At 44.7% G+C, this 13297-nt stretch overlaps 1 protein-coding gene across 1 annotated transcript in view; it reads left to right on the top strand.

Moving 5' to 3' along the window:
- The window catches only part of C1H8orf88 (chromosome 1 C8orf88 homolog), a 222499-nt gene that overhangs the window by 44608 nt on the left and 164594 nt on the right, over positions 1 to 13297 (top strand). The window contains exon 3 of the mRNA XM_030190185.1: positions 4802 to 4881. Coding sequence (XP_030046045.1) covers positions 4802 to 4881 — 80 coding nt within the window. The remainder of the gene's footprint in view (positions 1 to 4801; positions 4882 to 13297) is intronic.

Here is a 13297-nt window from a genome sequence, read left to right as displayed (position 1 = left end):
AAACTGTAATTACCTCTGGGTATGTAGAGTATTAGGGTATATTGGAAGTGTTTCTTTAATTTAATATATATATATATATATATATATATATATATATATATATATATATATATATATATATACTTTCCAGAATTTTAGCAAAAATGAAGAGAAAGGTATGCTCATATTAGTGTTACCTTTATGCCACCATGTGCAGCATTAGAAGATTAAAAAATAAAAAAGCTGAAACAAACCAAGGAGAAACAATAGAACAAAAAGGGAACGACCAGAGAAGTACCAACTAAAGGATATTTATCAAAAATCACATAAAAAGACATACAGTTATAGAGATCTATAAAATCCATAAAAAATGTAATATCAGGACTCGGTGCAGTGCTCCTGCCTCCAAGACCAAGCTCATCATCTTTCCACCAAAACCCACTTCTCCTCTTCCTCCGCTTTCTGTCTCAGTTGATAACACCCTCATCCTCCCCGTCTCATCTGCCCGCAACCTCGGAGTCATCTTTGACTCCTCCCTCTACTTCTCTGCGCATATCCAGCAGATAGCCAAGACCTGTCGCTTCTTCCTCTTTAACATCAGCAAAATTCGCCCTTTCCTCTCTGAACACACCACCCGAACTCTCGTCCACGCTCTCATTACCTCTCGCCTTGACTACTGCAACTTACTCCTCACCGGCCTCCCACTTAGCCACCTATCCCCCCTTCAATCTGTTCAGAACTCTGCTGCACGTCTTATATTCCGCCAGAACCGATATACTCATATCACCCCTCTCCTCAGGTCACTTCACTGGCTTCCAATCAGATACCGCATTCAGTTCAAGCTTCTCCTTCTTACCTACAAATGCACTCAGTCTGCTGTCCCTCACTACCTCTCTACCCTCATCTCCCCTTACGTTCCCACCCGAAACCTCCGTTCACAGGACAAATTCCTCCTCTCATTACCCTTCTCCACCACCGCCAACTCCAGGCTCCGCTCATTCTGTCTCGCCTCACCCTATGCTTAGAACAACCTTCCCGAGCCCTTACGCCAAGCCCCCTCCCTGCCCATCTTCAAGTCTTTGCTTAAAGCCCACCTCTTCAATGCTGCGTTCGGCACCTAACTCTTTCAGGAAATCCAGACTGCCCCAATTTGACTGCCCCTATCAGACTGACTGTTCACGTGTCCTTTAGATTGTAAGCTCTTTGAGCAGGGACTGTCCTATGTTAAATTGTACAGCGCTGCGTAACCCTAGTAGCGCTTTAGAAATGTTAAGTAGTAGTAGGAGTCTCAACTTCAATTGGATTTGTAAATCCTTTGTACTTTTTAGAAACACAACACCATCAAACAGCCAACCACATGTGCTGTGGTGGCAAAATTTTGTCATTTGCTGAAAGTAACGTAACTGATGTGCAAACTGAGCAATTCATTTTAGCAGCAGAAAACCAAAAACCTCAGAACTGTGGTTGGCTGTTGGTGTTGTGTTTATATCTGTTTCTAAACAGGACAAGGGATTTATTTACAAGTTCAGTTGAAGTTGAGACTCCTGAGGCAGGCGCACTATGCGCCTCAACTCAGGGCTACATCAAGTCTTGATATTACATTTTTAAATGGATTTTATAGATCTCTATAGACTGTATGTCTTTTTTAAATGTGATTTATTTCTTTATCAATTATCACAATTCTTAACAAGCATCCACTTGTATCTTGCAACACAGAATAAGGAAAAAAATTAGAATAAGAATACAAAGGAAACAAATCCTATATAATAATTCTCACCACCAGCGTTCTAATGTGTGACTGCCTTTGTCCATGGCTCCTGGAGTTGCTGAGCTAGGCTCCGTAGCCAGGCTGACGTCACTCACAGCTGATTCCCAGGCAGGGGGAGGAGTAGGGAAACTTGCTCCGCGTGTTTCCCTACTCCTCCCCCTGCCTGGGAATCAGCTGTGAGTGCGCCGCTCCCTGCCACTTGCTCGGAGCAAGTGGCAGGGAGCGGTGCATCAAAAAATGACAAGCGCGGCACCGCAGACAGCCATCAGAGAACCCCCTCCCTCGGTGCATCAACCCCCCCTCTGCGCATCACCCCCCCCCCCCAGCACATCAACCCCCTCGCCATCCGCAGCTGCCACTGGTAACGCTGTCCAGCCGCTTCTGCTTCTCCTGTTGAGCAGCAGCGGCCGCTACAAAAAGAAAAAAAGCCATAAATGTTTTTAAACGTCAAGCACGGCACCGCAGACAGCCATCAGGCATTGGCTACTACTACTTATCATTTCTAAAGCGCTACTAGACGTATGCAGCGCTGTACACTTGAATATGAAGAGACAGTCCCTGCTCGACAGAGCTTACAATCTAAGTTGGCTCTGCAGCCGCTCCTCCTCTCTCTTCCACGTCACTGCCCCTGGAGTAAGACCCCGGAGGAGCACAGCGACGTGAGAGGCTAGAGGAGGAGCGGCTGCAGAGCCGACAGCCAATGCCTGATGGATGTCTGCGGTGCTGTGCTTGATGTTTAAAAACAGGAGAAGCAGCAGCGGCCGGACAGCGTTACCAGTGGCAGCTGCTGGTGGCGAGGGGGTTGATGCACCAGGGGGAGGGGAGGGTTGCTGGACATGGGTGGCTGGAGGAGGGGCAGGGGGGAGGAGGAGGGGAGGGTCGCTGGACATAGGTGGCTGGAGGGGTGCAGGGGGAGGGTCGGGTCGCTGGACATGGGTGGCTGCAGGGGGCGCAGGGGAGAGGGAGGTGGGGAGGGGGTCCTGAGACCAGAGAGGGGGGGAGGGGGCCCTGCAAGAGGGGGGTGGGGCACACACTCACTCACTCACTGTCTCTCACATACACTCTCTGACACACTCTCTCTCTGTCACACACACACAGACACTGTGTCTCTCACACAAACACACACACACTCTGTCTCTCATTCTCTCTCTGACACACACACTCTCTCTCTCAAACATACACACTCTGAGGAAAACCTTGCTAGCGCCCATTTCATTTGTATCAGAAATGGGCCTTTTTTACTAGTTTAAAAATAAAGCACAAGCCTGCAATTGTGTTATTAACAGGTATTAATCCAAATCACCACTTTAAGTTGCTATTCCTTCTCTGAACAATCTCTTCAAGTTGATAAAGGATCTAAGCTGATCTGGCTTAAAAAATATATATTTAACATCTAAATAACGAACCACACACTTGCACAGGTAAGCCAAAAGAAATGTTGCATCCAGTGCTTTAATAGCGTCTCTCATGTCCAAAAAGGATTTTCTCCTGTCCTGCATGGTTTTCAGTCCATATTTTCTCCTGGCCTACATAGTTTTAAATACATATTTTCTGTCCTCAGAACAACTTCTGAGAATTCTTAAAATAAAGTCTTAATACAGCATTGAGATCCTACTTGAATACAAACAAATGTAATAAAGTTGCTCTATCGGATACTTCAGAAAGTGAGTCCTCTAATATTGCAGACAAGTCCTTTAAATCATGATTATCTTCCTTCTAACTCTGAACTACATTTCTATGTAGTTGCAGTTCTCTTTCAGTTTTCTTCACTAGCAAATAAACTTTACTTATATGGAGGAATATATGCAGAAGAAATTTTTAAATTTTCATTACGGTATTTCTTGAGCAACTCGAGGGAAAACCCACAACAGGTTTAGGAAAGTTCAGGATCCTAAGATTTAGGGCCCTGTTTACTAAGGTGCACTAGCGTTTTTAGCGCACACTAAATGCTAGAGATACCCATATATTCCTGTGGGTATCTCTGGCATTTAGTGCACACTAAATGGGCCCTTAATCTTCTATTGAAATTCTCAATGTACTCCAGTTTCTGTGTATAATCACATTATCTTTTACCAATGCTGTAACAGAGTCTTTAACAAGATTTACCTCTTTTTGAATACCATCTACTTGTTCAGAAGAATCCTGCTTTAATTTGTCCACTACCTGGGATAGTTGTTCCACTTTAGAAGCCAAGTTCATCGTTTCTTGGGTCGACTTCACAGCAGAAACATTCAACTTTTCTTTCGCCTCCCAGAGAGTGTCCAGTGTCACCACTGCAGGAGAAATGGAAGATCATTTCTCAGATGGTATCCACTTTACTACTTCACTTTCCACAGGAGGAGATCCACTATCGTTAGATCCCAATTCAGCGCCTTCTGCTGTAGCAGGGTCCAACTTCCACTCTCGGGTGGTGGTAGGGCAGGGCGGGACATCGGTTGCTGGTGGTGACATCGTAGTGTCATGCTTCAGAGAGGCCGAAACTCCTTCCTGCTGCCTCTCAATAGAGTTCACATCGAGTACCACAAGTGGGCGTCGAGTAGAGTGGTGGTCCAGAGTTTGCTGGATTGGGAGAGGAACAACCCCTTTCCTTTTCGTATGGGGCATAGTGTTACCAGATAGAAAGAATTCATCCAGCAAAAAACAATTGAGCCAACTGTTCAGTCTCGGCATGCAGTCACCATCTTGTCCACTCCCCCAACTTGGAGTGCCTTACGTGATTTTTAATAAATATCCCTTAGTACTTCTCTGATCATTCCCCTTTTTGTTCTGTTGTTTCTCCTCAGCATTAGAAGATAATCATCTTATATTGTTTAGGTACATTTATACATTGTCTCTACTAAACCATTTGAAGCAAGTTACAGTAAAGCAGTACATACAAGGTCTCAACAGAGAATCTAAGACAACTCACAACAAATCAAAACATGAACAAATACAAATTAAACATCCTCTAACCATAAAAAGCCACAAAATCCCCCTACCAAAGCAACCAGAAGGAAAAGTAAAGCCATCCAGTAAAACCCTGTGTATGCTTATCTCAAATATATTGTATTTCAGCAATCTCAACACTGATGGTTGATTTTCCTGCTGAATTTTCACCAGGTGATCACATATGGTTACACGATGAAGTCAACTTGGTAAGTATGTTCCCTTTCTTTGTGCATAAAATATTAAAAATGATTGTGGACAGTACAAATTAAGTACAAATTAAGACTATTACTTTTTAAAACTCTGACGACTATTGTATTCTGCCTAACAGCAGTTGATTAATACATTATGGCTTCTGGTTAGTCAAAATAAATTTGGCCTTTGGAAGGCAAAAATTAAAAATAAAAAAAAGATTCCTCACTACTGACATTATATATATTGCAGAAACAATAATCTATATAATAATTTGTCCATCTGCGTCCCTGGATGGCTGGCTGGCTGTCTAGGTTTGTAACCGTATGCAAATGAGCTTACGTCAGTTCGCCTCCAGCGTTCCCTTCCCTCTCAGTGTCCCGCCTTTGCGGAAAGACGAAATGACATCAGAGGAGGGCAGGACACTGAGAGGGGAGGGAAGGCAAGGGAAGGCTGAAGGTGACGCGAGCTGAGCTGAGCCTGCCGCCGCTGCGACCTCAGGTATGGAGGCGAGGGGAGGATCGCTGGCCACGGATGAGATGGGATGGGAGGGCAGAGGAGGGGATAATCGCTGGACATGGAGGGGAGGACAGGGGAGAGAGACCATTTCATTTGTTCTGAAACGGGCCCTTCACTTGCAGAGAGATGCTTTTCCTAGGTACATACACATCTTTGCTTGCCTCCAGGAGCCTCAAACCGAATATTTGTGTCAGGGTCATGAATAATTTTGGGTCAGGGTGTTACCACAGCTGCATATCATCCTGCATTCCCATGCAAATAACCAGCACTGGGGAAAAAAACATTTTCTGGGTAGCAAATAGAATGGAAGCAGTTGCAAATGGGATGTTGATATTCAGTGTAGTTTGGGCCAGAGTGATGTAAATAAAGCTTAAGAGCTTTCAAGAATGTTGTATTGTACTAATCATGCCAAAGAGCAACAGGGCAATCAATCCGCAAACTCCAGTGTGGAACAAAGACAAGCAGATCAGATGTACAGTCAAATCAAATCTTTAATAAGGGATACACAGCCTAAAATGCCTGACAAGGCCATGTTTCACCCACACAAGGGCTGCATCAGGGGCTAAAAAATAAATATATATTTTTTTGTAATCATTTTTAATTAACATTTTGTATAAAAGTGTCTGTAAGACTCAGTATAATTAAGACACCTCGAGCATTTTTTAGCGCACATTATGTGGTTTTATTATTTATTTTGCTTTTCTAGCACTCTGATCTTTAATGTTTTGATTTGATTGTAGCTTTTTGTGATTAAGTCCAGTAATTTTACATTTACTTTGGGGCTGGAATGCACAATGACATCAGTGGCATGCATTGACGTTATTCGACGTGATTTTATTTTTGTTTTGACTTTATTTCTTTTCTTATATTTTGTGACAGTTTAATTTTATTACCAGTTTGTCTCCTGCATTCACACTTTTAAGCATTGTTTCAGGACCTTTTCAAGATGTTTTTTTATATTCATTTGGCTCTTTTTAATAGTTTTGAGCTTATTTTAGCTTTAGATATATTTTTTGGTTCCTTAAATTTTTATTTTTTTAGTGATTCTGGTGGTTTGACCTTTGTACTCTGCGCAGTTATATAATTAGCCTCAGCTTTTCAAAGCCAATACTCAGTTCTGTCTGTGTGGGTGCACGCTGCCATCGTGTGGATTTTGGAAGATTTGCCAGTAAGCATTTTCCTTTTTTAATTCCTCTTTTAATGATTTCACTTGTGGTTTCATGTTGTTTTGTCTATTTTATTCTTTTAATACTTATTTGGCTATTATTTTGGTTCATTTTAGTTTAATTAAGGTGGTGATGTGCCTAGTCAACATCACTTAGGTAAGATATCTTAATTCTACTGATGGTGTAGTTGTGTGCTATGCTTTGCCACAGGATTTTCTATACAGTGACACTTTTTTTTGTCTAAGCACTGCATGTTTTGCTATTGGATTGCTATCAATAGGTCACTTATGTCTAAAAACCTTTGGTGTCTTTTTTTTACCATGGAATAATTACTGTCATATTTTTGAAGTGTATAGGATATTTCATTTAATATGATATACATGTCATATTACGTTTCAACATTTTACCTGCTTATGTTATATTTTGCATGTCATGGCACCCTATTTATTCATTTAATTTTAAGTATATATGTTTTATGTTTTTATCATTTATATTTGATATCTATTAGTTACTTTTTAGCCCCTGATGCAGCCCTTGCATGGGTGAAACACAGCCTGTGTCAGGCACTTCAGGTTGTATATTCCTTATTAAAGATTTGGATTGGCGTACATCTGATCTGCTTGTTTTTGTTCTGTACTGATCATGTGCAGAAGTTCTCCAAGCACAATTCCATAGAAGGGTAATTCCACACAAAAGCACTAACTGAGAAAAAAAACCCCTCCAATTCTGATATAGACTAATCAGTAATTACTTGGAGACTAATAAAGCTGCCAATATTTTTCTGACTTGAGAAAACGAGCTGGAGCGTAAGGCTGCAACTTTCGGCCACGTTTTCCAGCTACCCGTAACAGGTAAGTACCTGAAAATCAAACAAAGAATCTTTAAATTGGTTCTTGAATGGAATAGGAAGCCAGTGCCATGCTCAAAAATAGGATTGTCCGAGATCATATGAGCATCAGCATCATTCTGCATGAACTGAAGGATAAGCCCATTAAAATGGAATTTTAATATTCAATCCAGATTTATCAGAAATTAAACAAGTTCTCTTAATGGATCATTGGTTAGGATTAGTTTCAGATAATAAACCAAATGTCACAAATACCAAGCATTCATAAAATATGTTTATACATATCCACACTAAGACCCTTTATACGGAGACACACAGGTAAGATATGTGCCATGCAAAAATAAACTGAGAACAATCATAAGGAACTTCATTTTGGCAAGATTAAGATCCAATATATTACTCTTCAGCCAAGAAAGCTCTAAGATAAACAAACACTGTCTTGCAGAACGCTAAAGAATCCTCAAGTTGAGAACAATATATTTGGCACTGCAGTACCAAGCCTTCAAACCTTATAATTAAGAGAGAAGAAGTAGCTTAGTGGTTAGAGCAGTGGTCTGAGAACTAAGGAAGCCAGAATTTAAATTCCAGACATTTCTTCTGGCCTTGGACAAGTCATTTAACTTTCTATTGCCTCAGGTTCAAACTTAACGTCAGCAGCAGATGAATCCAGAGACTTGTGGAATGTGGCCATCTACCTACAGGTGGAGATAGAAAACACTGAACTGAACTCAGTGTAATAGGATGGCCAGCTCCCATTTCAGTCATTTTGTCTTCATCGCCAGCAGGTGGTGGACGGTTTCTCACCAGCTCCTGGATTCATCTGTAGGGGGTCTCCTGTTGTAGATTTCCTAGTTCAGTTGAGCTTAGGGGGTACTTGGCTGTGTGGTTCCTGCTTTATGGGGGCATACCTAGTGGTACTGGGTCCCTCCTTCACCCCACTTAACCCTTGCTCCCAGTGCCTTTGTCTGCCTATGCTATTGGTTTCCTTCCTCACAGTTAACAAAACAAAAAGGAAATTAAGTGGTAAGCAGGGCTTCAGCGGCTTGGGGGAGTTATCTGCTTGGCTCTTGTCAGCTGGGGGGCACTCGGTTCAGAGACCTGACTCAATGGCCAGACTCCTTTGGGGGGGGGGGGGGGGGGGGGGGGCTGGGCGAATGTGCCTTTAAATTCTTGATTGAAGTTGGGCTGTTGCAGTTATTTTTTTCTTCCTCTCTCGGGATGGCTGTGGAAGCTGTTAAACGCTGCTGTAGAAAGAGAAGAGCAGTGTCAGGTTTCTGTGCTTGGGGCTCTTCGTGGGGATCAAGAATGATTTGGCAGGCGTGCAGGAAACTTCCTGCGCTGAAGAGTCTTTGGTGAATTCCTCTCTCTTTGTAAATGCCGAAGCGGCGCATGTTCACCTGGCTGCAGCCTTGTCTGTTTTACAGTCTCTTTCATTGGAGGGGAGACCTTCTGCCACTGCTGGTGCTGCTGGAGGTTTTCCTGGGGCTTCTGAGGCTGTGGAGCTGTTTAACACAGAATTTTTTACTCCTTCACCAGGCTTGTGTGCTAAAGAGGAATCGGCAGCAGACTCAGCCCTCCAGTCTCTTGCTGTCTCAGGTAGGGTCTCTAGGAGGTTCGGAGCTGGTCTATAGGCCTTGACAGCCTGGCCCTGCGCAGAAGAGGAGGTGTCTTGGGGCTATGTCTGAGGTGGAGTCAATGGGACCCCTCCTCCCTGTCAGAGGCAGCCATGACTAAGGGCATGCTACAGACACCCTGGTTTGAAGATCTGGGGGAGGGTGAGATTGCCTAGGAGGAACCTGATGATCCCATTGCAGTGCAGATCATTCATAGGGAGGAATTGCCTTCCTTAATTTCTAGGGCGCTAGAGGCTCTCAGCATTGCGGATCCTGAGGCACTGGCCTTCGCCACGGTGAATCCACAGATGGCGGAGACTAGGTGACCGGCTACGGCCTTTCTGGCGCAAGAGGCAGTTGAGGAACTTATCACGGTACAATTATCCACCCTGAATGCAAGGCTGAAAGTGGCTAGGTGATATTTTGCCTTTATCCAGTGGTGGCTGACCACCTGGAGAAGTTTCACATCCCCAAGGTAGATGCCTTGATGGCTGCGGTGACCAAGAAGACCACCCTCCTGGTAGAAGGGAGTTAGCACTTAAAGATGTTCAGGATCGTAAGCTGGAGGTTACCCTGAAACTCACATTTGAGATTGCTGTGCTTTCCCTGTAGAAGGAAGTTTGCAGTTTTTATGCGGCTTGGATGTGTCTTAGTTGGCTTCAACAAGAGTCGGAAAGCGAGGCCAGTGATATCCTGTTGGCGGCCTGTCCCCACATGGAGTCGGGTCTTTCGTATTTTGCAGACGCGCTCTACGATTTGGTACATGCTACATTTAAGCAGATAGCCTTGGCTATTAGTGGCTGCGCTTGTTGCAGCTTTGCCATTGGGCAGTGGATGCAGCTTCCAAGTAGCGACTCACCAAATTGCCTTTTTTGAGGCACACTGCTGTTTGATAAGGATCTGGAAAAGCTGGTTATGGATTTGGGGGACTCTAAGATGCAGTGGTTGCCGGAGGACAAGCCGAGAGCTCCCTTGTGGTCAGGGGTTCCACCTCTGGGATGCAAGGAGATATCGACTGGGGTGCTCTTCTGTTCATTTCAGAGGCCCCAGTATCAGCAACGTACATCCTCTGTGACTGACAAACATGCTGCGGGCCCAGCAGCTTGACTCGCTCCTTCAGCGAGGTCTTCCCAATGATGGGGCGCTGGTCCACTCTTCAGAGCTCAGCATAGGAGGTCGACTGTCTCTCTTTTACGAAGAGTGGGCCAGAGTTACCACGAATTAGTGGGTCTTGGAGATTATCAGAGAAGGCTACAAGTTAGAGTTCTCCTTTCCCATCAGAGATTTTTTCTTGGCATCCCCATGCAACATTACTTAGAAGTGAGTGGTGGTAGCTTCCACACTCCAGTTGCTGCTAGACCTGGAGGCCATAATCCTGGTGCCATATGACGAGATCAGGCAGGGCTGATACTCCATTTATGTCATGGTCTTGAAGAAGGGAGGCTCTGATCGTTCTGTGCTGGACCTCAAGAAAGTGAATCAGTTTTTGCAGGTCAAACGTTTCTGCATGGAGACACTCTGCTCAGTACTGGAATCGGTGCAGCCGGGGGAGTTTCTTATGGCACTTGACCTCAAAGAAACATAGAAACATGACAGCAGGTAAGAGCCAAATGGTCCATCCAGTCTGCCCATCCACAGCAATCACTATCTCCTCCTTTTCCTAAGAGATCCCATGTACCTGTCCCACACTTTCTTAAATTCAGACACAGTCCTTGTCTGGCTGCTGCGTTAGTGTTGTCGTCACTTTGCGGTCCTGGGACACCATTTTCAATTTTGGGCTCTACCCATTGGCTTGGCTACTACTCCTCAGACATTTTTGAAAGTGATGATAGCGGTGGCAGCGCTTCTGTGCAAGGAAGGGATTGGGGTGCACCCCTACCTCGATGATTGGTAGATCAGGGCGGCATCAGTGCAGGAATGTTGGCTTGCCACTTCCAAGGTATTTGTGCTTTTGCAATCCCTGGAATGGGTGATCAGTTTTCCCAAGAGCCTTGCGCTGACCCAGACATTGGAGTATCTTTGGGGGGGAGGGGCTGTTTCGGTATGGTGCAAGGCTGGATGTTTCTGCCAGACCAAAGACTGGACATGTTTCAACGGCTGCTATTGATGCTTTGCCACCACATATGGGATTATGTGCAAGTGCTGGGGTCTATGTCGGTGACCCTGGACGTGGTGCCTTGGGCGAAGGCATACTTTAGTCCATTGCAGCAGTCGCTATTGAGTCGGTGGTTGTCAGTGTCACAGGAGTACAAAATGTGTCTCCGTTGGACAGTGCAAGCGAGACGCAGCATCCGCTGGTGGCTTCTTGCAGCCAACTTGCGGAGAGGGATGCATTTGGCGTCTTCTTCGTGGATAGTGGTAGTGATGGATGCCGGTCTGTCAGACTGGCGGAACATGGCCTTCACCAGTATTCCCAGGGGCTGTGGTCTCAGATTGAGACACGGTGGCTGATCACTCGGTTGGAGCTCAGCGCTATTTCTAAAGCTCTATGGGCAAGTCCGTTCGGGTGCTCTCAGACAACACAATGGCAATAGCTTACATCAGCCAGCAGGGAAGCACTCATATTTGGCCTCTGGGGTGGAAGCAAGCCTCCTTCTGCGTTGGGTGGAAGGTCACCTGCAGTGCACATAGTGGGCCACCTCAATGTTCAGGTGGATTTCCTCAGCTGGACCAGGTTGAATGGGAGCTGTCATCTGAGACATTCCAGCTCATCATACAAACTTGGGGTGCTCTGGCAATGGATCTCATGGTGGCATGGCAAAACATCAAGGATGTTTCATTCGCAGAAGAGAGTTTGTTTTGGAGGGCCTAGATGACCTTCTGTACATATTTCCACCATGGCCGCTGATCAAGAGAGTGTTCCTGCTCCATCGCAGTCTGCTAGTCCTGGTGGCTCCAGACTGGCCCAGGCAGTATGCAGACCTGATTCATCTCTTGGTGATGTACCGCTTTGCCTTCCCCCATCTCCTGGTCTTCTATGCCAGGGTCTGATTAAAATGGGGTGATCTCCCACTTTGGTCTTATGGCCTGACTCTTTAAAGGTTGAATTTGAGGAGGAAGGGTTATCCAGAGGTGGTCATCACGATGCTGCTGCAGGGGCGGAAGTATTTTGCTACCACTTTGTATGCTCGCGTCTGTTACACCTTTGAGGCATAGTGCTCTAGTTGGACATTGTCTCCGATTAGGGCGACACTGCCACAGTTGTTAGCCTTTCTGCAATAAGGTCCCCAGAATGGGCTAGCCTATAACTCCCTTCGAGTGCAGGTTGCGGCTGTTGCTTGCTACAGGGGCCACACTTCAAATTCTTCCATGGCGTCACATCCAGATGTAGTGTTTTTTGTGAAGGGCTAGTTGTCTGAGACCCCTGCTCTGGCAACCCTGTCTGGAGTGGAACTTTAACTTGGTGCTGAAGGCTTTGCAGCGCGCACCGTTTTAGCTTTTACAGAAGGATCTCACTCTGAAGGCGGTCATTAGCCTGGTGGGTCTCGGAATGTCAAGCGTTGTCCTGCCAGGACCCATTCGTTCACTTTTCTGAGTCTGGAATGATGATCCGTATAGTTCCTTCTTTTTTTCCCCCAAGGTAATTTCATCATTTCATGTCAATCAGCTTATTTTTCTTACGTCCTTTCTGGAGAAAGATCATCCAAGGGACTTTGCCATCTTGTGCTGTCTCGATGTTAGCAGGATCTTGTGGCAGTATCTGCATGTGACGAACAAGTTTTGGCATTTGGATCATCTGTTTTTTCTTCTAACAGGTCTGAATTGGGGCAATGTGTCTTTGAAGGAGATCATTTTAACTGAGAAGCACAAGTAGAACACCATTAATGCACAAGAAGTAAAATTGGATACATACTAGAAAACACTACTTCTCTAGAATTCTTTCACCCTTCCCCTTGGCTGGCATAGATTGTATATCACTACTGTGCCACTCACAGCTCCTACTGTTCCGGAGTTGAGAATGCTACATTAGTGATGCATAGTAAGCAGTGATTATGCATGCCTCTGATGTAGTTCCTTAAGGAAGACAATGGCCTGCGTTGAAGGCTGACAGAAGAGTAAAGAATATTTCAAGGAATTTTCTGGACCTATGAATGAAAAAAAAAATGAATTAACCTAGTATTGTATTTGAGAAGGCTTAATTTCTGAGGTCCTTTTTCTCCTCATTATTTAGAGCATTGTGAGAAAGTAGTGAGATGTTATATTGAAGATATTTTTTGTTGATGTCTATATTAGCGCAAAGCTAATGTACTTTTTAAATAACATCCATGCCTCAGGCAAACTTTTGATA

Source organism: Microcaecilia unicolor, chromosome 1 (assembly GCF_901765095.1).
Source record: "Microcaecilia unicolor chromosome 1, aMicUni1.1, whole genome shotgun sequence".
Classification (NCBI taxonomy): Eukaryota; Metazoa; Chordata; class Amphibia; order Gymnophiona; family Siphonopidae; genus Microcaecilia; species Microcaecilia unicolor.
This window is presented reverse-complemented; position numbering and strand designations above follow the sequence as displayed.